The sequence below is a fragment of the Rutilus rutilus genome (assembly GCF_951802725.1).
Source record: "Rutilus rutilus genome assembly, chromosome: 15".
Classification (NCBI taxonomy): Eukaryota; Metazoa; Chordata; class Actinopteri; order Cypriniformes; family Leuciscidae; genus Rutilus; species Rutilus rutilus.
The window spans coordinates 33,100,959-33,121,725 of record NC_140220.1 but is presented as its reverse complement, the minus strand read 5'-3'; the positions used below and the strand labels follow the sequence as shown (position 1 = coordinate 33,121,725).

General features: G+C 37.5%; 1 protein-coding gene across 2 annotated transcripts in view; it reads left to right on the top strand.

The window, feature by feature from the left end:
- The window catches only part of usta (uronyl 2-sulfotransferase a), a 66,843-nt gene extending 46,379 nt beyond the window's left edge, over positions 1–20,464 (top strand). The window contains exons 3-8 of one of the 2 annotated variants that reach the window (XM_084431830.1): positions 3,812–3,979; positions 9,762–9,841; positions 9,969–10,122; positions 17,587–17,684; positions 18,161–18,318; positions 18,570–20,464. In XM_084431830.1, coding sequence (XP_084287956.1) covers positions 3,812–3,979; positions 9,762–9,841; positions 9,969–10,122; positions 17,587–17,684; positions 18,161–18,318; positions 18,570–18,874 — 963 coding nt within the window. In that variant the 3' untranslated portion in view covers positions 18,875–20,464. The remainder of the gene's footprint in view (positions 1–3,811; positions 3,980–9,761; positions 9,842–9,968; positions 10,123–17,586; positions 17,685–18,160; positions 18,319–18,569) is intronic. The other variant, XM_084431831.1, reaches the window with a different exon arrangement.
- The last annotated feature ends 303 nt before the right edge of the window (positions 20,465–20,767 follow it).

Sequence of the window (20,767 nt, the reverse complement as noted above, 5' to 3'; positions counted from 1 at the left end):
CGCAATTCGTACCGCTTTCTCCTTTCCACAAACGCTTGCTCTCCCATGGAGTCTGTCGTTGCTATGCAACCATGAACAGAGGCGCGCCTGGAAAAATGAGCGCGCCGCGTCGCTTCTATATTGTGCTACCAATTCATTTTACAGCATTAGAGGCTAATATATGATGGCTATGCATTCAAGACTATTTAGCAAATCACCATCACGTTGGCTACGTTAACTTTCCAATGAAATGCATCACAATTGTTTTTAAAGTTAAACAAATAAAAATTGCTTCGCATTTGATACTCACACTCTGATTGTCATCCATCTTCGCTGGTCCTCTAATTCGGTAGGTGACGTTGTCACTAAAAACCTAGGGTCCTAGAAATGCGGTCCTGGAACTGGGTTCCTGAAAATGCAGCCTCCGGTTTTGCAGGCAGATGCTACTCTGAAACTTCGCTCTTCCGACCTTTTTCCATCGTGTCAATTCTCAATTGATTTTGATTAATATGCGCGAGGGAGGGAGAGAGAGCAAGACAGTTTGAAGGCGGTGAGAGTGCGCACGCGCGGCCGGGGAAGGGGCTCTCTCTCTCTCTCTCTCTGCTCGTTCTTTCAGTTAAACACGGCAAAAAACATTCTCCGCAGGAAAAACGAGATGGTCCTCACTGCAGAACATGAAATCCAGGGGGAGGAGTCGGATCCAGATCCAACTCCTCCCACCTTACATATACCTAAACCTACCCATCTCCACCCCTTAATCCCTAAACCCACCCCTAAACCTACCAATCTCCACCCCTTATATCTGGATCCAACTCCGCCCCCTGGATCTCGTGTACTGCATTGAGGTGCTACTGGGAAAAACCCTGAATATGCGTCACATGACTAAACATGCGTCATCGTTTTCAAATACCTCCGTTTTCACAGTCCACACTACAATGCGAAAACAGCGTTTTCAAACGTATCCACGTTGGAGAGTGAACTAAAACGTATTAGTGTGGACAAGGCCTGCATGTGTTTGAGCAAAAATTTTGTTAATATTATGTCATTTATTCCTGTGATGGCAAAGCTGAATTTTCAGCATCATTACTCCAGTCTTCAGTGTCACATGATGCTTCAAAAAACATTCTAATATGCTGATTTGGTGCCCAAGAAAATGTTCTTATTACTATCAATGTTGAAAACAGTTGTGCTTAATACTTTTCAGTATACTACTAGTAATACTACTTCAGGATGATTCAAAAGAACAGCACTTATTTGAAATAGAAAACTTTTTAACAATGTAAATGTCTTTACTGTTACTTTTGATCAATGTAATGCTGCATCTTTGCTTAATAAAAGTATTATTATTGTTATTTTTTAAATTACTGACCCCAAACTTTTGAATGTGTTGTGAACATTTGTAGTGCATATAGTGGCTTCTGAAACAGAACAATCAAAAAATTGCAGGATGCATTTATTTTGCATTAGAGAAGGAAGGACATATATAGAAGCGTGATTATCTCAGAAGAAGAGTGAGGCAGGAGTAAATGTCGAGAGAGGGAGAGAAATGGAGGAAAACAGGATGGGGGAGAAATGGCAAGGCAGCTGGGCTCAGACAAGGCCTCTTATGTGTGTGCGAGGTGAAAAGAGGGCATTCTCTCTGAACTTGAACGCATTTGTTGTTTTGGGAGAGAGCGCAGTTCCACACTATGGAGTGTGAGACTGAGAGAGACCAAATAATAAAAGGCTTGAAGGGGTCCCGAGACTCCCGAGAGGAATTTAGGTTGGAACAAGGGAATGTGTTTACAGACCTGAAGTTGAAAATCATGTCACACATTCAAACATAAACACACAGACTGCTTTTGACATAAATGTTTGTTCTTAGGAGCATTTCTCAAATTACATACAGTACACAAAGGGGACAGAGCAGCTCTCCAAACCCAGTTCCATCTAGGATGCTGGCCTGCAGGGAATTCCATTCTTCTTTCCACACTGCATGTTCATCTAGGAGTAAAAACAATTCCTGACTCTTTCTTAAAGACTTCTTATGGTGGTGTGGAGTAGTGAATAAAGATCTGGGCTGGAAACTGGAAGCTTCTAGATTTTAGTTCCTAAAGGGGCAAAACCTGAACTATCACCATAGTGTCCTTCAGTCAAACACTTAACCTCGGCTTATTCCAGGGGCACTGTGCAGTGTGCACTAAATGTGGCTCAATTATTGATCTTTCTTTCTTTCTTTCTTTCTTTCTTTCTTTCTTTCTTTCTTTTTCTCTTTCTTTCTTTCTTTCTTTCTTTCTTTCTTTCTTTCTCTTTCTTTCTTTCTTTTTTCTCTTTCTTTCTTTCTTTCTTTTTCTCTTTCTTTTTCTCTTTCTTTCTTTCTTTCTTTCTTTCTCTTTCTTTCTTTCTTTTTTCTCTTTCTTTCTTTCTTTTTCTCTTTCTTTTTCTCTTTCTTTCTTTCTTTCTTTCTTTCTTTCTTTCTTTCTTTCTTTCTTTCTTTCTTTCTTTTTTCTCTTTCTTTCTTTCTTTCTTTCTTTCTTTCTTTCTCTTTCTTTCTTCTCTCTCTTTCTCTTTCTTTCTTTCTTCTCTCTTTCTCATTTTCTTTTTTCTCTTTCTTTCTTTCTTCTCTCTTTCTCTTTCTTTCTTTCTTCTCTCTTTCTTTCTTCTCTCTCTTTCTCTTTCTTTCTTTCTTCTCTCTCTTTCTCTTTATTTCTTTCTCATTTTCTTTTCTCTTTCTTTCTTTCTTTCTCTTTCTTTTTTCTTTTTTTCTTTTTTCTTTCTTTCTTTTCTCTTCTCTCTCTTTCTTTCTTTCTCTTTCTCTTTCTTTCTTTCTTCTTTCTCTTTCTCTTTATCTTTCTTTCTTTCTTCTCTCTCTTTCTCTTTCTTTCTTTCTTTCTTCTCTCTCTTTCTCTTTTTTTTCTTTCTTTCTTTCTTTCTCATTTTCTTTTTTTTCTTTTTTCTTTTTTCTTTCTTTTCTTTTCTCTTTTCTTTCTTTCTTTCTTTCTTTCTTTCTTTCTTTCTTTCTTTCTTTCTCTTTCTTTCTTCTCTCTCTTTCTCTTTCTTTCTTTCTTCTCTCTTTCTCTTTCTTTCTTTCTTTTTTCTTTTTTTTCTTTTTTTCTTTTTTTCTTTTTTCTTTCTTTTTCTCTTTCTTTCCTCTTCTCTCTCTTTCTTTCTTTCTCTTTTTCTTTCTTTCTCTTTTTCTTTCTCTTTCTTTCTCTTTTTCTTTCTCTTTTTCTTTCTCTTTTTTTCTTTTTTTCTTTCTTTCTTTTTCTTTCTTTCTTTCTTTCTTCTCTCTCTTTTTTCTTCTTTCTTTCTTTCTTTCTTTCTTTCTTTCTTTCTTTCTTTCTTTCTTTCTTTCTTTCTTTCTTCTCTCTCTTTCTCTTTCTTCTCTCTCTTTCTCTTTCTTCTCTCTCTTTCTCTTTCTTTTTTTCTGTCTCTTTTTCTTTCTCTTTCTTTCTTTTTTTCTTCTTTCTTTCTTTCTTTCTTTCTTTCTTTCTTTCTTTCTTTCTTTCTTTCTTTCTTTCTTTTCGTTCATCTTCGGGAACACAAATTAAGGTTTTTTTGATGAAATCCGTGAGGTTTCTGACCCAGCCATAGACTGCAATGCAATTACCACTTTCAAAGCCCAGAAAGGTAGTAAAGACATCGTTAAAATAGTCCATGTGACTACAGTGGTTCAGCCTTAATTTTATGAAGCAACAAGAATGCTTTTTGTGCGCCCCAAATATAACTGTCTCAGTCTCTGACGCGGTTCATCGTGAACGGCGTCAGAGACTGACATGGAAGAGAAGATAGGGTTGCATAAAGTCGTCGTCTTCTTTCTAATAACTATGTATTTCACTGTCTGTGTCTCTAGGAGCTGCCATTCCCAAGTCAGGTGATCTACAACAGGGTTGGCAAGTGTGGAAGTCGGACAGTTGTCCTGCTGCTGAGGATTTTGGCAGAAAAGCACCAGTTTAACCTGGTGTCCTCTGACATCCATAACAAAACCAGACTCACAAAGCATGAGCAGGTCAGTGGATGGGTGAGTGTGTCTGAGGCAACTAATGTCTCAGAGAAGTTGTAAAGCATGCTAATATAAAAAGCATACTGTGAAAACTTGCTGATGTGATTAAATAAAGGTGTTTGCCAAGGGAAATGCTCACTGAATGCCAGCGGCAATGAAACACATCCGAATGGCACTCATTGTGGAGAAAAACACACACTTTCTTCCTTTGCGGAGAGGAAAAGAAAATATTCTGTCATCCCGTTTGGGTTGAGTCAAGCCACCACACCTCCACACAGCTAAACTCAACCTATGAAAAGCTCAAATAAATAAGCTGATTAAATAACACTCTTATACGTTTGTTGAGTGGGAGAGTGAAATAAAAGTGACTAATATGAAAATGAACACTTCTGACTGGAAATCTGTCTATATCCCAGAGTACACTCATAATTCTTTCTGGACAGCATGGGACCTTCCAGAACCCTAGAATAAAATGTTTTTTTTCTGAGTGATACATTATTCATAGGTTTTCAAATGTGTAAACTGGTTAGATGTATGGTAAATACTCAAAGCTAATATTAAATGTGTGTGTTTACAGGGGGTAAGCTCAGAACACATACAGGTTTCTTTGCCATCAGAACGACTAACTGTCCTAAACGGTGGTGTGTGTTCAGAAAGATGAGACAGAGAGAGAGGGGAAACCAGCAAATGAAAGTGATTCACAGTGTTGTATCAGATATTCTTAGAATGTTCTCTGACGTTCCAAACCTTAATGACTCTTTCTTCTGTGGAATGCAGAAGAAGATATTTTCTACATGTCTTTTTGTCCATACAATGAAAGATATCTGGACCCCTCCGGTCTTCGAAATATCTTCTTTTGTGTTCTGTTTGAGACTGAGATGATTATTCTTGGAATCTTACATAAACAAATGTCCATACCTGGTTGGTGAAACTATACTGCAAGAGCAAACAAGAAGGTGTGAAGGTGCCGTTATGATCCAGTGGGACCGCACACATACATACAATGTTTAAATAAATGTATTTATATTTATCTAGACAAATTGTGGCTATATTTGAAGCTAAAATATAAGATTGTTTTGATTTGTTTAAGGCGAGACACGGCAGGCAAAAACATCGTTTTTTTTTTTACTGGTCAATTGTGAGTTTTTTTTGGATATTTCTCTTCAATACCATGTCTTCTTTCAGACTTGTGATGAAAAAAAGTCAGAAATACACATTTAGGTCTTTATTTTACTACACTTTGTCTGTTTGCGTCAGTAGATTTCTGACAAAAGTTGGCGTTGTAAATCATCCCGCTGCTCCGCGATCTCTGCCGGCACCCTGTCATCACATGCACCGTTAGGAAGCTCTCTCTCTCCTGTATAATCCTGTCGGATCCAAATATGGTCATTTCCTTTTTATCAGCAACCAATAGTGAAAGTAAAAGGGCTGAATGCGCGATCTCATTGGCTGATGATAAATCTTTAAAGCCTGTTTTCTCAAAATGACTTTTCTCTCATACTCCAAGTACTTCAGTAGCACCTATATACACCAAACTTTCCAGTCTTGTACCTAGTTATATTATGAAGATATTTACAGAGGGATTTGTAAATATATTATTCCTAGCCTGATTTATATAATATTTTATTCCAAAAAACATGGCGAAAATCATTTTTTTAAGGCTATTGACAGTATATTCTGATTTACAGGATAACAAAAGTAGATATCCATAAATCCCTCTGTGATTTTTTTTTTTCCTATCTAATATGTGAACACAATGAAAAAATCATTTTTAACCTGGCTTTATCCAATACTCAGATTTCTTTTTTTTTTAAAATATATGCAAATTAGCACATATTTAATTCGATATTGCCTAATTTGCATATTTAAACATTAAATTACAGAATTTTTTTTTTCTCATCTTAATGTAGGTAATCAACTGGGAAAGTTTCATGGTGATATCTGCTAGTTAAAAATGTTACCCTGTTCACCTGTAGTGTCTCGCCTCAATACTTTCCATATTTCCACTTGTTTTATTTTATTGCTTGCATGACATTACTGGTATTCTAAAATGTGGAAATCATTTTATAATAATAATAATAAATTAAAGGATTGGCCCAATCTTAACTCAATAAAATAAGGGTTTAATGTCTTGTTTTGATGTGTATCATTTATGCACAAGTGAAGTTTAATAATCTGATAGACCGTTGACCTTGCTTGGAGAATTAACCCCTCGGCTTCGTCCATAATTAGCATTAGCATAGCGTTCTTTGTGCGCATTAAGTGTATTTCCAGTCCTTGTGTTCTCTGGCTGACAGCTGTGATTGTGATTGATGACCAGGGGCGGACTTTACCATTAGGCAAAGGTCGGCAATTGCCTTGGGCCCCGAGCTACCTAGGGGCCCCCAAAATGCCCTATTAACTTATGCTTAAGTTTTTATTTTTTTATTATACATTTCTAAAACTCCATTTGCAAAAAATGGCATCAAATCATTAGTGTCGCAGACAGGAGGGGGCCCCCCGCCTCACTACATTGGACTATTCCATTATCTCACTTTTACTGCGCATCTGCGAAAGTGACAAGGCTGTGCCAAAAAACTGACGGAGAAAAAGAAGTGATTGACAGACAGAGTGTACAGAATAGTAGACAGAGTAAAAATGAAGCAAAGCTAGCTATCCAAGCGGTGCTGAAAAAAGGAGGAAGCAGGAGGAAAGCAAAAAGTGCGCGGCGCGAAAGATAAACAACACGCAGTAACAGGAGGACTGGGAAATACACAAACAGAGCAAGAGGAGTCTAAACGCGAAAATTTTAAGTTTCGAAGTTACCCAAGCGGCTCAAATAAAAGAAAAAAAGTGAAAAGACGCTGATAAGTATTTGGGAACGCTGCCAAAGATGACAAACTTTTTTACGGCTACTGTTGGGGATACAGATCAGGAACAACAACGTCCAACGCACAGAAAAATCGTGAAGCAAAGAGGACACGGAGATCGACAGACAAAACTGAGCAGTTTACTTATGAATCATGATATTTAAAAAAATCTCAGCTCTCAGATTCTGTCAATTCTATTACGAAATTCAAACAATAAATACCGTTTTGCCGTTTTAATGTGACGTGACAGATTCCTATAGCGGCACGTGAACTGATCATCTCTAGCTAATAGTAAATAAACACGAATTAACAATGTTGAAAGATACAGTATAACTTACCGAAATATATATTCCTCATTCATAATATTCGATCAATAAGTGTTTTTCAACCGCGGAAAGAGGTAAAACAGCTGGAGAACAATCGTCACATAACATTTACCTCAGGAAAGCCATTTAATTGGCTAGAAAAAAAAGAGCTATAGAGAGTATTTGGCTAAATATGTGTACTATATTACTTATTTTAACCTTAAATTATACCAGCTGATACAAGCAAAAAAAAACAGAAATTGTACCATGTAAACATTGTAACATGTTTCTGTTTAGGAGTAAAGAAGTGTATGCAGGGTTTAAAGGGGACGTTTTTTTCTCCTCTCTAACCTTTACTTCCCCGTAGATTAGCTTTACCTGCCTATCCACCATTCAGTCGGTACATATTTTTTTCGTTCTCTTTTAAAGATTGGATGGGGAGGGGCCCATAGCCTACCTTCGCCTTGGGCCCCCGATTTGCTAAATCCGCCACTGCTGATGACCTGTTTGTGGCGTTGGAGCATCTGCAGAGTCTCCTAAACAAATGCAAATTTCTCTGCGGGATAAGGGTCATAAAACTCTCATTTAGAGAAGAAAGTTTATTTGTGTGTGTATAAAGGGAATGTTCAGTCTGAGCTTTCAATGAGACAAGTACGAATGAACCTCCTCTCCATTAAATAATCATTATGTTCACATCATAATGTGATTGTGTAGAACAAGGTTTTGCTATTTAAGGGGTATTTCATATTCAAACAAATGTGAAAATTCTGAAGACTCTGCTGTTAACCATCAGTGGTCATATATTCCAGATACGTAATGTTAATGTTCTTGCGCAATGAACAAAAAGGGTGGCTAACCGCACACTGATCCACTCAAGACTGGAAAAGTCTACAAATTTTTTATTTTATTTTATTTTATAAATTGCATCGTGCAAAAAGTGCAAAGTGCATGTGAGTTAAAAACAAATAGACACCAGCAAGCAAACGTTTCAGCACATTGCTATCTTCAGTGCTTTCTAGTTTCAAATGTTCTTGCGCTTGACATGAGAAGTTGCAGCACAGTATAGATTAAAAATGTACTTTATGCATTTTTTTTACTTTTATTATTGTTATTAATTTTATTGTGCTGCTTGATATTTTTGTGGAAACCATCATACTTTTTCCACCAAAATAATTTAACGGTTAAAACATTGTAGAAAAAAACTATAATGACCTAAACTGTGTATTAGTAAGCAAAATAAAGCATCGGGTCACCCTCATGTTTATTCTGGCATGTCATTATAATAAGACCTGTACATTTTTAATTGGCCTCAAAACACTAAACCACAGACTGCTTACCCAGTGTCACACAACCTGAGGTGTTACTTGTGATGTGGTTCTACCAACACCTCGTATATCATTACTTTAGCTGTACATTGCATGGCCATGTCTGTGCCCATATAAGTGTTTACAGCACAGGAAATCTCATTAAGATGATGTCACTTCCTCAGGTTGTTACAGAATGTGTGTTTTGGCTTTGACGCAGCGTTTGATAAAAGATTAAAGCTTAAGTGGGTTCACTTGTTACAGTGTGGTAAGCTGTTTGACGGAGATGTGGGGTATAAAGAGGTTTAGGTTTCGGTATGAAATCTCAATTCTGAGGGTGGTCTTTTCCAAGTCAGAAACTTCTGGAACCTATTGTCCAGTGCTGCACTCTACACATACCGTCCTGGCACACCAGACCAGCATTACGCCATCCCGCTCCTCGTATGGTGATCTGTTATAGGGATTGTTAAGTCTCCTTATGCCTGTGTAGGTATGTTTGTAGAGACTGTAACATGCATTTAGAGACACATGGGCTCTATCAGGGCTGACTGGGGCCCCAGATGGCCCTCATTAGGAAACATTAAGGTAATGAGAAGTCAGCTTCTTTCCACTGCACCACGTACCATCCACGCGAAGAATGTTTCGCGTGTGTGCGTGTGTGCGTGCGTGCGTGTGTGCGTGTGTGTGTTTTTTTCTATCCCGGTGGGGACTTCAACCTGAATGCACACCGCCTCATTGGGGACTCGTGTCACTGTGGGGACCTAAATTGAGGTCCCCATGAGGAAACAAGCTTATTATTCATACAGAATGAGTTTTTTAGTTTTTTTTGAAAATGTAAAAATGCAGAAAGTTTTCTGGGATGGGTAGGTTTAGGGGTAGGGTTAGTGTATGGGGATAGAAAATACAGTATAAAAACATTACGTCTATGGAGAGTCCCCACAAAGATGTGTGTGTGTGCGATTCTAAAATTCACTTTGAAATTTGAAACTACTTGCATAACATTTATGGTTTATTTTTTTGAATAGATCCACAGCTGTGGCTGAAGGTTTTATAGCCACTGAAGACAGCAGCTTTAATTAATATACCCTGTAATTCATTTGTTTGTTAGTGTTTTATTTATTTGTTTGACCGGAAGTATATATAATTACATGTCGTGCAACCGATGCTTCTAGTGGTTAAATTTTTATTTTATTTTTTGTGCTCTGCAATTGTAACTTGTTGCATCCCACTGCTATTTTGATTCATCACAATTGTCAGTGTTGTTGAATGAAGAGATGCTCATGAACGGTTATGTAACATGCATTTTGATCTCTGTTTATTTGTGTTGATTTTTTTTTGCCAGGTGGATTTGATGAGAAACATTAGCACTATTCCACAGCCGTTTCTGTACACCAGACATGTTCACTTTCTCAATTTCACAAGGTAAGCAAATCAGGAATTATTTATCTGAATGTATCTGATCAGGTCCAAGATAAAGACGCACGTATTATGCTGCCGTTAAATTAGCGATGGATTCAGTGCTCATTCTCTTTGTCTCTTTCTTTCTCAGGTTTAGGATAGAACAGCCTGTCTACATAAACATCATCAGGGATCCCATTAACCGTTTCCTCTCCAATTACTTTTTTCGTCGTTTTGGGGACTGGAGAGGAGAGCAGAATCACTTGATCCGCACACCCCAGATGAAAGATGACGAGAGATATTTGGTCAGAGACTCTTTCTAAATTCTTCCTCTTCTTCCAAATTTTCACCACATCCATCAATTTTGCCCCAAATATAATTTTTTTTTAAAGTTAGCGCAAGGATACAAAAGCATGCTTGAGATATAATGTGTGAGGGAAAACATCACAGGTTGTAAAAAATATAATATTATTTCATTGTCAAAAGTTCAGTGCATAGAGATAGAGTACGTAATAAATAGAACGGAGCATCAGTTTAATGTCAGGGACTCATTGCGTTGCACCCTATCCAGTGTAGACACAGCGAGTTTCTGAGTTTTAATATGGAAATGCCATTTGTTCATTCAGGGGGATAAAAAGACAAAAAATAAATGCATATATATCTACTGTTTGTGGGCAAATTAACCCCTTGAGCTACACCCTGCTTTGTAGTTACAGAAATACCCAGTTAGGCACGGAAACTCAATCCTATTAAGAAAACTTTAACATAATCTTTGTTAATCTTGTGCATCAACATCTTTTTTTTTTTTTTGCTGGTTACTATAGGGATGCAGCAGTACTGAAGTTGAGCACAGGTTCAAACTTAAACATCTGAATAGTGATGTGAAGGGCTTACTGTAGCTTAGTGCACTGCAACAGAGCTCCATACAGTATGACTAGTAATTTACCTATTCAAACAGATAGGAGTTGTACTTATATGCACACAAGTTTACATAGAAAATGTAAACAGGGACTCTGTTTCCCCTTGGGAATGAATTTGTTGCACAATGAGTGTTTGTGAGAGTGGGTGCAGGAGTCTGGCTGGTTCTTTGGAAATTAGCTCAGACAATGTGAGCAGAATGTTCAGGAATTGATTAGTCATGCTTGCTTTTTTAGTCAATTGCATTGCTAAATGCTCTAACCTCTGATTTGGATTTGGAAAAAAAAACTACATAAATGCTGAAACTCAAGACAATCGCATGAAAACTTGGCATCGCTCGAAGAATTACATCAGTCGACTAAGGATTGTGACAGAATTATGGCTCATATCTGTTTTTCATAAAACATAAATGGCCAGTTTCCCAGACACGCATTAATCTGGAACATAAACTGGGACCTTTTCTTGATCAAGTTACTAGTTAATTCAATCCAGACCGCTTTCTCTGTTCATGTATGCGGTACCCGGTGTAATGAGATTAATCTATGAATATTTCTACTGAGTAGGGGTCAAGATTTGGCAGGTTAGCATGGTTCAGTTAGTAGGTTCAGTTCACAATGTATGAAACAAGATAACACAGAACAGTAGCAGTTCTGTTACGATAGGAATTGAACTTATCTTAGCTAATGAGAGACTACAATAAATATAATCGAAGCTTCACCATGAAGAACATAACCTCTTCTTAAGATCCTCTCTCTTCCTGGAGGCCTGGTAAACCACATCTCTGTTTTTATAGTTTAGGATTACCTGTGGCTTGTGATCTATCTCACACTAAACATATCTGTTTGCTTGATTTATGTGTCTTTAATAGCTGGGCACTTTGACAAGAATGAGCATTCAGATGGTATCCTATTGAAGTTTCATTTTTGATCTTTCCTTTTGAATTTAGTTTAATTATAATAATCTGTGACGTACTTGGGAATTTCCCCATAATCTGAATGGATGCGCGCGCGCCCACACACATACTCAACGTCAGACATGCATTCACCAACACGAACACATTTGCATTACAACTGGACGCTGTAAGCTAATTTGATATTGCAGAGTCGTCCCATATGTTTGAAGCATGTGAAGTGAGTTTATAAAGTGTTTTAGAGGAATGGCCATGCTCACAAGGACGGGGGGGGGACGGGTTAGGACTCTTTCACCTGCTGTGACTGAAATTTTTCAAGCTGGTTTCCTTTTAACACTTATGTGTAATGGCAAAGCTGAAAAAGGGTTTTTTGATTAGAAAGTTCAAAACAGTATTTATTTGAAATAGAAATCTTTGGTGACAATGTAAATGTCTTTACTGTCACTTTTGATCAAAATTAAATGTACTTGCGCCAGCAAACTCGGTTGTTCTGTAAGGTCATTACACTGAAAAAAAACACTGTTTTTGTGTGAAGTATGCTGGCAGACCTTCAAAGCTGTAGTACTGATGTTTACTAATGACTAAAAACATTGTTTCAACAGCTGAAGTGTGTGCGTGTGCGTGTGTGTGTGTGTGTGCGCACAGCCGTGCACATAGGAAGGAAATTGCCCCCGTTAGTGGAACTCATCCAGGTTCTCATTTCTCTGGCAGACTGACTTCTTGTCTCCTTTCGTAACATATCATCTCGTCTAATCTCTGCTTTGCTCAAATACAGCCAAGCATTATGAATGCAGTAACCAGTATTTATTATTTGCTCCTTTTTTTTTTGCGTTGTTTTTGCGTTTTCTAGACTGAAAAATGCTTTCTTTTGTGTGAGGCAGAGCATGTTACGTGCATCTGGAGGTAGTTTAGGGGTAAATTGCAATGGCTGTGTTCCTAGGTGCTTAGTGAAATGGCCACCTTGGGACTGAATCAAGAACACAAGGCCAAATAAGTGTGTCACCTGAGCTGAAGTGGGTCCTTCTTGAGAGGAACACTGACTGGTTTTACTGCTCAGGATGTTTGCCAGAAGCACACTAGAAATTTGCTGTAACTTTTTATATGTCATTTCATATGTCCAAACAGGGTTTCTTTCTTTTTATACTCTCTTTTTTTCTCCACTCCACCAAACAGCATCTTTCTCCTCATTGAATTGTTTTTAATTGTTTGTTTTAAATGTATGGCTCAGCTTTAAGGCACCATTATCTCTTCAGCGCTTGAGGATGTTGTTCTGTAAGTTGGTGCACAATTGATGATCTGTTAGAGGATGACATTTCTGTTCCTTTTGTTCTCAGCAGACATTTACCCTTTTGGCCATCTGGCTTTCTGTAACTTAAATACTTGTTTCCTTTTTATAAACCAAAAAGTCAACGGAAGCCCAAATGGGACATTACTTGTTTTTCTTTCAGCAATAGCATTTGTGCGTTCAAAGTGCATATCCATCAGAGTTGTATGTGTTTCCACTGGGAGTGAGTGGAGATGCGGATGAAAGGACATTGATGCGCTCTTGGCTTTTAGACTCTATTCAGATACACACAGAGTGAGTATTGTTAAAGGAACTGGCCCTCCTGGAGCTCCACTGCTTTGAAGGAATCGCCAGTGCATCAGCTTGATATTGTCAACAAATGAACACGTTTAGAGAGCAGTGAAAGAAAGCTAAACACAACAATCTGGTTTTTGTTTGTTTTTTAGCTCTAGTTCACAATCAGTGAATTAAGTTTTAAGCAAACATCCCAATCCAAGCATCGATGTTCATAATTGCTGTAATTTCTTCATTGCTTATACCTATATATATCATGACAAGATATCAAGCCTTTGTTTAGTCAAATGTTTGGACACATTTGACTATATGTTTATCATAATCTTAAAAAACCTTTTATCTGAAGGATTATGCTTAAATTAATTGAAAATGCTTTAACTTCATTTAAATTGTGTATAAATTCCATTCCATTGTATGTTAATGTTCAATACTGTTTAAAACTGTTTAAAACCTGTGCACATGTGTGGCAAATTGTAGAGAAGCTAAGATATGAGGCAGTTTACATTTACATTTAGTCATTTAGCAGATGCTTTTGTCCAAAGCGACTTACAAATTAGTACTAAATTAAGCGAGTCATCATGAAGAGGCAAGAAACAATGCAAGTAGTGCTCAAAATACGAAGTTCAGGCATTGTTCAGAGTAGCATAAGCCCTATAAACGAGGATTTAAAGGAAAAATGAGAGATTATTATTATTATTATTATTATTATTATTATTTATTTTTTTATGAGGTCAAGTGCTCACGGAAGAGATGGGTGTCTCTTTTGGAACCCAAAAGATGTCTTTTGAAAGTTGCCAGCGATTCTGCATTCCGGATGAGGGTGGGGAGAGCATTCCACCAGCATGGAACTGTGAATGAGAATGTTCTGGAAAGTGATTTTGTGGCTTTCTGTGATGGAACCACGAGGCGTCGCTCGTTGACTGATCGTAGGCTTCTGGTAGGGATGTAGGCTCGTAGGAGGGAGCTGAGCCTGTGATAGATCTGTAAGCACAGTTTTGATGTAATGCAAAAATATTCATAGTAGTTATTGTAGGAGAATATTCATAATGGTTCTTTGATTTAGGGGTGCTATCTATCCTGTTTTATATATTGCATTTTAAAAATCTGACCACAATTTTAATTGTTTTAGTGGAATAAAAGAAAAGAAAGCAGTGCACTCAAATACCTAGAATATTAAGTATTTTAGAATGTGAAAGTACAGAATTTGGGAGGGGGACAGTAAAAAGAAAAGCCAATTGACTCTTATCCAGAAACTCTGAAAGTGAAAACCAGCTTAAAAATTTGAAAAAAGAAATTTGGGAGGGGGGCAGTAGAAAGAAGAAGAAGAGAAAAAAAGCCAGTTGACTGATATTTAAAAACTGAAAGTTAAAACCAGCTTGAAAAATTCCAAAGATACTCAAGTCTGCAGTTTAATTACATAAATCACCCACCATTTTGAGGGGTCAAACAAAACCGGAGAAACTATCAGAAACATTAATATTCGAAAGTAACTGATAATTGAAAAGCCTTCATACTTTTAATGGTTAGGAAATGAAGATAATCCAAGTAAATTTCTAAAATATTCCAAACTAAACCTGTATTGCAAACGAGTTTCATCTTTAGGGGACCTTTTAATTTCCTGAATTAGGGCTCCTGAAAGGCGGAGAAATAACGTTCACATATCGACTCATACTTGGCATGTGTAAAGGCCATTCTACGGTGAAAGATTAATGCTGAAATAACTCAAGAGTATGTTTTTCTACCTGCCTGCATGAGGGTCCTTCTCTTCTAGACCCACAGCTTGCATGTGATTCCCCCACCTGGGGCTCATGAAAGGGAAGGAGTGCGTGGAGTCTGGAGCCTCATGGCTATGTGGTCTTTACGTAACCTCTCTTGTGCTCGAGTTAGAGACGAGGTTGTTAACTTGACAAATTGCCCTCTTTTCCAAGAAATGTCATCTTGACCATCTACTTTTCAGCATGTAATATGTTCTCATCTAATTTCGTCATTATAGCAACGTTGGCTGCATTGTTGTTTTGAGGAAAACTTCATATCGTCTTCTCCCATTTTTCCATTTAATCTTTTTATTCTTGTCCATATTGTTCTCTGAGGACTTCACGTATTGTAGTCTTGATAATTAAACAAGGGAGAGGCATAGTTATCTCAGAACTTCTTTAGTCTGGTTTCTTTTTGCTAGATAAAATGGAAATAAAATACATTGGTTTCATAGGCCTCTCCTGTTGTGTGTTTTAAATAAGTGTGCATACGAGTCTCCATGGATTGCATATTTTCCCATTTAATGTTCCCAATGTTGATTTATAGATTTGGGATCAAATAAAGTGATAAAACATTGTTACAGATGAGTGATTGTTTGTGTTTTGGATGTGCTGTCAGTGGCGTCACATAACTTTCAGAAGACACAACTTGTGTAAGTGGTGCCCCCTTGTGGTTTTTTTTTTACCTTTATTTATATAGCGCTTTTTACAATACAGATTGTAACAAAGCAGCTTCACAGTGATAACATGAAAATAATACAACAAAGTTTGTTTCTAGAAGAAAATTGCGTCATCGTCCACCTTTAGTAAGGCAGATTAATAATAGTGTTGAACATTAAATGTCCCCAACTAAGCAAGCCAAAAGCCAAGGCAACAGTGGCAAGGATCCAAAACTCCATCAGGAGACAGAATGGAGAAAAAAAAAACTTGGGAGAACCCAGGCTCCATCAGGGCCAGTTCTCCTCTGGCCAACGAGCAATTATAGATCAGAAGTCAGATTGGATCAGAACATTACGAATATTTATCCAGTTCCATCTGGTTGGAAGTCGGAGTCATCACGCCAGTATGGAGACGAGTTTGTTGAGGATCAGTGCTGATGACTGTCGTGTCGATGAGGCCGTCACAGGTCTGATGAGGCTGGCACTTCAGGGATGCCTTATGGATGACTCTTGACCATCTACTTTTCAGCATGTAATATGTTCTCATCTAGTTTCATCATTATAGCAATGTTGGCTGCATTGTTGTTTTGAGGAACACTTCATATCGTCTTCTCCCGTTTTTCCATATAATCTTTTTATTCTTGTCCATATTGTTCTCTGAGGACTTCACGTATTGTAGTCTTGATAATTAAACAAGGGAGAGGCATATTTATCTCAGGACTTCTTTAGTCTGGTTTCTTTTTGCTAGATACAAATATTTTGTGGGCCTGATGAGGCTGGCACTTCAGGGATGCCTTATGGATGGGTCCAGGTGCAGGTCCACCATCTGATCTGGATACGGCCCGGATCCGGCTGACTTCAGTAAACCTCGGAATAAACAGAAAGACTAACACTAGCGTAGATGCCATTCTTCTTATGATGTAACGAGTACATCAGGTGTTATAAGAAGTGTCCCCGATTCCGGCTGACCTAATTAATGCAGCCTAATAATCATCTAACTGATTTGAATAATAGAAATGTATAATGTTCTATATGAATGCCAGGCCAAAGATATGTGTTTTTAGTCTAGATTTAAACTGACAGAGTGTGTCTGCTTCCCGGACAATGTTAGGAAGGCTGTTCCAGAGTTTAGGTGCTAAATAGGAAAAGGATCTACCGCCTGCAGTTAATTTTGATATTGTAGGTATTATCAACTGGCCAGAATTTTGAGATCGCAGTAGACGTGAAGGACTATAATGCATTAAGAGCTCGCTCAAGTACTGAGGAGCTAAACCATTTAGTGCTTTGTAAGTAATCGGCAATATTTAAAAATGTATACTATGTTTTATTGGGAGCCAATGCAGTGTTGACAGAACTGGGCTAATATGGTCATACTTTCTGGTTCTGCTGCGTTTTGGACTAACTGGACTTTGTTTATTAAGCGTGCAGGGCAACCACCCATAAGAGCATTACAATAATCTAGCCTTGAGGTCATGAACACGTGAGCTAACTGTTCTGCATTTTTCATTGAAAGCATATGTCGTAATTTAGAGATATATTTTTAAGATGGAAGAATGCGGTTTTACAGATGCTAGAAACGTGGCTTTCAAATGAAAGATTGGTATAAGATTGATATCAAAGAGCACACCCAGGTTCCTAACCGACGACGAGGACTTGACAGAGCAGCCATCAATTGTTAGACAGTATTCTAGCTTAGTACGTGCATCACTAGAACTGATGTAGTGATGTAGTGTAGAACAGTTCTAGTGTTGACTAAAACTGATTAGTGCTTCTTTGGATGGGGCTGCTACAGTATTAAAGCATATAGTCCAGTGAAAATGAGCATGTCTATGATTTATAAGCACATTTCGAATTTTTGCTCCGTTTGCCAATGTTTTTGTTCAATGTGCTGCTTTCTTTTTGGCTGTAGCTCTCTCAGTCTGACTTATTTCCCCATGTCTCCACTGCAGGACATTAACGTTTGCATCATGGAGAACTACCCAGAGTGCTCCAACCCACGCCTTTTTTACATTGTTCCATACTTTTGTGGACAACACCCTCAGTGCAGGTAATTATGACCCATCATTTAGGTATAAACGTTGATGAGTTAGTGTTTTATAATTCATTTATATAAGCATGTGTATCGCTATATGTAATGATTATCGAGTTAAATAGCTGTTTTGTAATCGTGCAGATTTTATTACTACTCTGCAATTTCACTCACCGACTAGTTGTTCAAAACCTCCATGATTTTCTTTCTTCTGCAATCTGCCAAACAGCAAAAGAACATATTTTGAAGAATGTTGGTGGTATTCAAACAGTTTCAGTTCCCTATATTGACTTCTGTTGTATGGACAAAAAATACAATGGAAGTCTGTGGGAACCGAAACTGTTTGGTTACCAAACATCTTCAAGGTTTCTTCTTTTTTGTGTTTCGCTGAAAAATGAGCCTCACACGGGTTTCTGTTTTCACAGAGAATCTCTTCAGTTAAGCAAACTGAAATATTTGGATGTTTTCATGTAATTTTTCTTTGTCTGCTACAGAGAGCCTGGAGTTTGGGCTTTGGAGAGGGCCAAACAAAACGTTATAGAGAACTTCCTACTTGTTGGGATTCTGGAAGAGCTGGAGGATGTATTGCTCCTGCTGGAGAGACTCCTACCTCACTACTTTAGTGATGTCCTAAGCATCTACAAGAGTCCAAGTGTGTTTTATTCAATTGCTTTGAATTTGCGTAAAAAATTAAATAAAACATTTAAAAAAATGAATGCTAATGCAAATATGAATAAAAATGAAAACATTTTTAAACCTGGTGAGGTAAGGAGAAAATTAAAAACCGTATTTAAATCTTCTGAGAAGGTTTTGGAAAATTAAACTCATCTTAAAACTGATTTTGTATCACATACTGTAGATTTCTCTCTGGCTCATACTTTTGTAAATCTGATTTCTCTGCAGCATTCTGGAAGATGGGAAACCTTACAGGCACAGTGAAGAAGCACATGCCGACTATAGAGGCCTTGCAGGTGCTTTACCAAAGGATGAAGTACGAGTACGACTTTTACAACTTCATTCGTGACCAGTTCCATTTAACCAAGAAGAAGATCGGCCTCAAGTCCGCCTCCCAGAACTCAGCTCATGAACCTGACTTCCTCCGTGAGCTTGCCCTCAGGACCCAAGAACCTTTGGAAGAGGAGGAGGAAGAGGAGGAAGAGGAGGACATGGGGCAAGAGGATGCCAACATCTGGATGGTTCAACCTTGAATATTAGCCATTGAGGTGTTGGCATGGCAGAGATCTCATAAGCTTGATGTCTATGTCCAATCAGGAGGTAGTCGACATTCCCAGGCGCAAATTGGGTGTGTAATAGTGATCCCCGTGTTTTTAACGGGACGGCCCTTCAAGACACTCTCAAGAGGAGCACAGAAGGGTCTGAATAGTTATTTAAGGAACTAACGATTATGACAACGATTTTGTTCATGTTTATGGAATTGAGCAGTTGGTTGTGGTCATTTCCTGGTGAGATGATACACGATTGGAATTACAGGGATGTTGTTGGATTGTCAAAATGGAGGGAAGAACTAATTGTGGTATAGCAGAATGAGATGCTGTGGAAGTTTTTAGGCACCTGGAACCTGGGTGACCTCTGACTCAACCCACACTTTCACACGCAAACACATTCAGACTACGCAATAGAGGCAAGTGAAGATCACAACAAAGTGCAAAACCTGTGAAAAAATTGAAAAGGATTACTGCACGATATAGTTGTAATCAAAATAAACAACTCAAAACACCAATCAGATCTGATCATCTCATCACTCACTTCCTCTGGTTTTAGAAACCTGCTGCAACTCTGTGCCAGAACTTCAGTGCTAGTCTTTTTGAAAGGTTATTTTTATATTGTACATGTAAGTGGCTGTACAATAAATCAAACACTTTTGAATGTCTGCAAGATGTCAAATGCAGCACACTGTTCATCTAAAATGTTTAATGTGGATGTTAAACATTTTGTTCGCCTTTGACAGAGAGTCATATGTTGAGTCCAGTCGTCGCATAAAATCGGGCTCCTAAGTTCCATTTGGCACATGATGTGCTGAGCACACCTGAAGTACAGGTAATTCTTCACCCAAAAATGAAAAAGCAGCTATACAATTGTATCCTAGTCTGTATTACTCAGCAGTGTACAAGATATTGTTAAACTACTGGGATATCAAACAATAACCAGCTAATTACATTTAAACAATGATCAGACAAGTTTGACAACAGGACAAAAATTGAAATTATAAATGTGAAAATCAAAGTTTTCAAAATTGCATTTTAAACCCATATATTTCTAAATCATTGTTATACTGCTCCACAGTTCAACACCTGTTCCTAGTGTGTTTTAACTAAAGACTGGTCCACTTATATTCATTACAGGTCAGACTCATGGAGCATTTCTGTTCAACTATACTGGTAAAGTAAAATGATTAATACATGACTAAATAGATGCCATAGCTACAAGCTCTCACAGAATTTAACACGTTCCTCTTATACTTGCCAGATAAGTATACACTTGTGTATGCCTACTTGTTTTGTGTTCAGTGTGGATTTTATATTGTTTAATTTATTGTGCAGTATATTTTGCATTCCATGTATGAATCTCAGGAAGAAGAAAAAAAAACAGCAGATATATTTTTGTTTTTTGACATCTAACAGCTGGCAAATATTAAAGCATCTGATAGCTAAAGGTTACTTAAGGACTGCTGGAGTGGCTATTGTTTTGAATACCCAAAGTGAATGAAAATGGCTAACATTACAAATTAACTGCACCTTTACTGGGAAAACACTCAAAATAAAAGCATTTTAACAGCATTTGTTGTTTGTAGGACTTCTTCATATGTGATGTATGAAAATATTTAATAATCTGTGCGTACAAATAATTATTTCTTATTTTATGATGAAACAATTATTTAAATTTGTTCTTTTTTATTAATTTTATTTTTGTATGAGGATTGATTACTATTTATTTAAAACATGGTGTTTTGTTTGTGAACAAATCATCAGATCTAGGCATAAATAACAACATCTCTGGGTCATTTTCGTGCGATTATTTGCACTTATTTATTTCATTCACTGAAGCGAGACAATAGAGCGAGCAAATAGCATTTGAGTGGT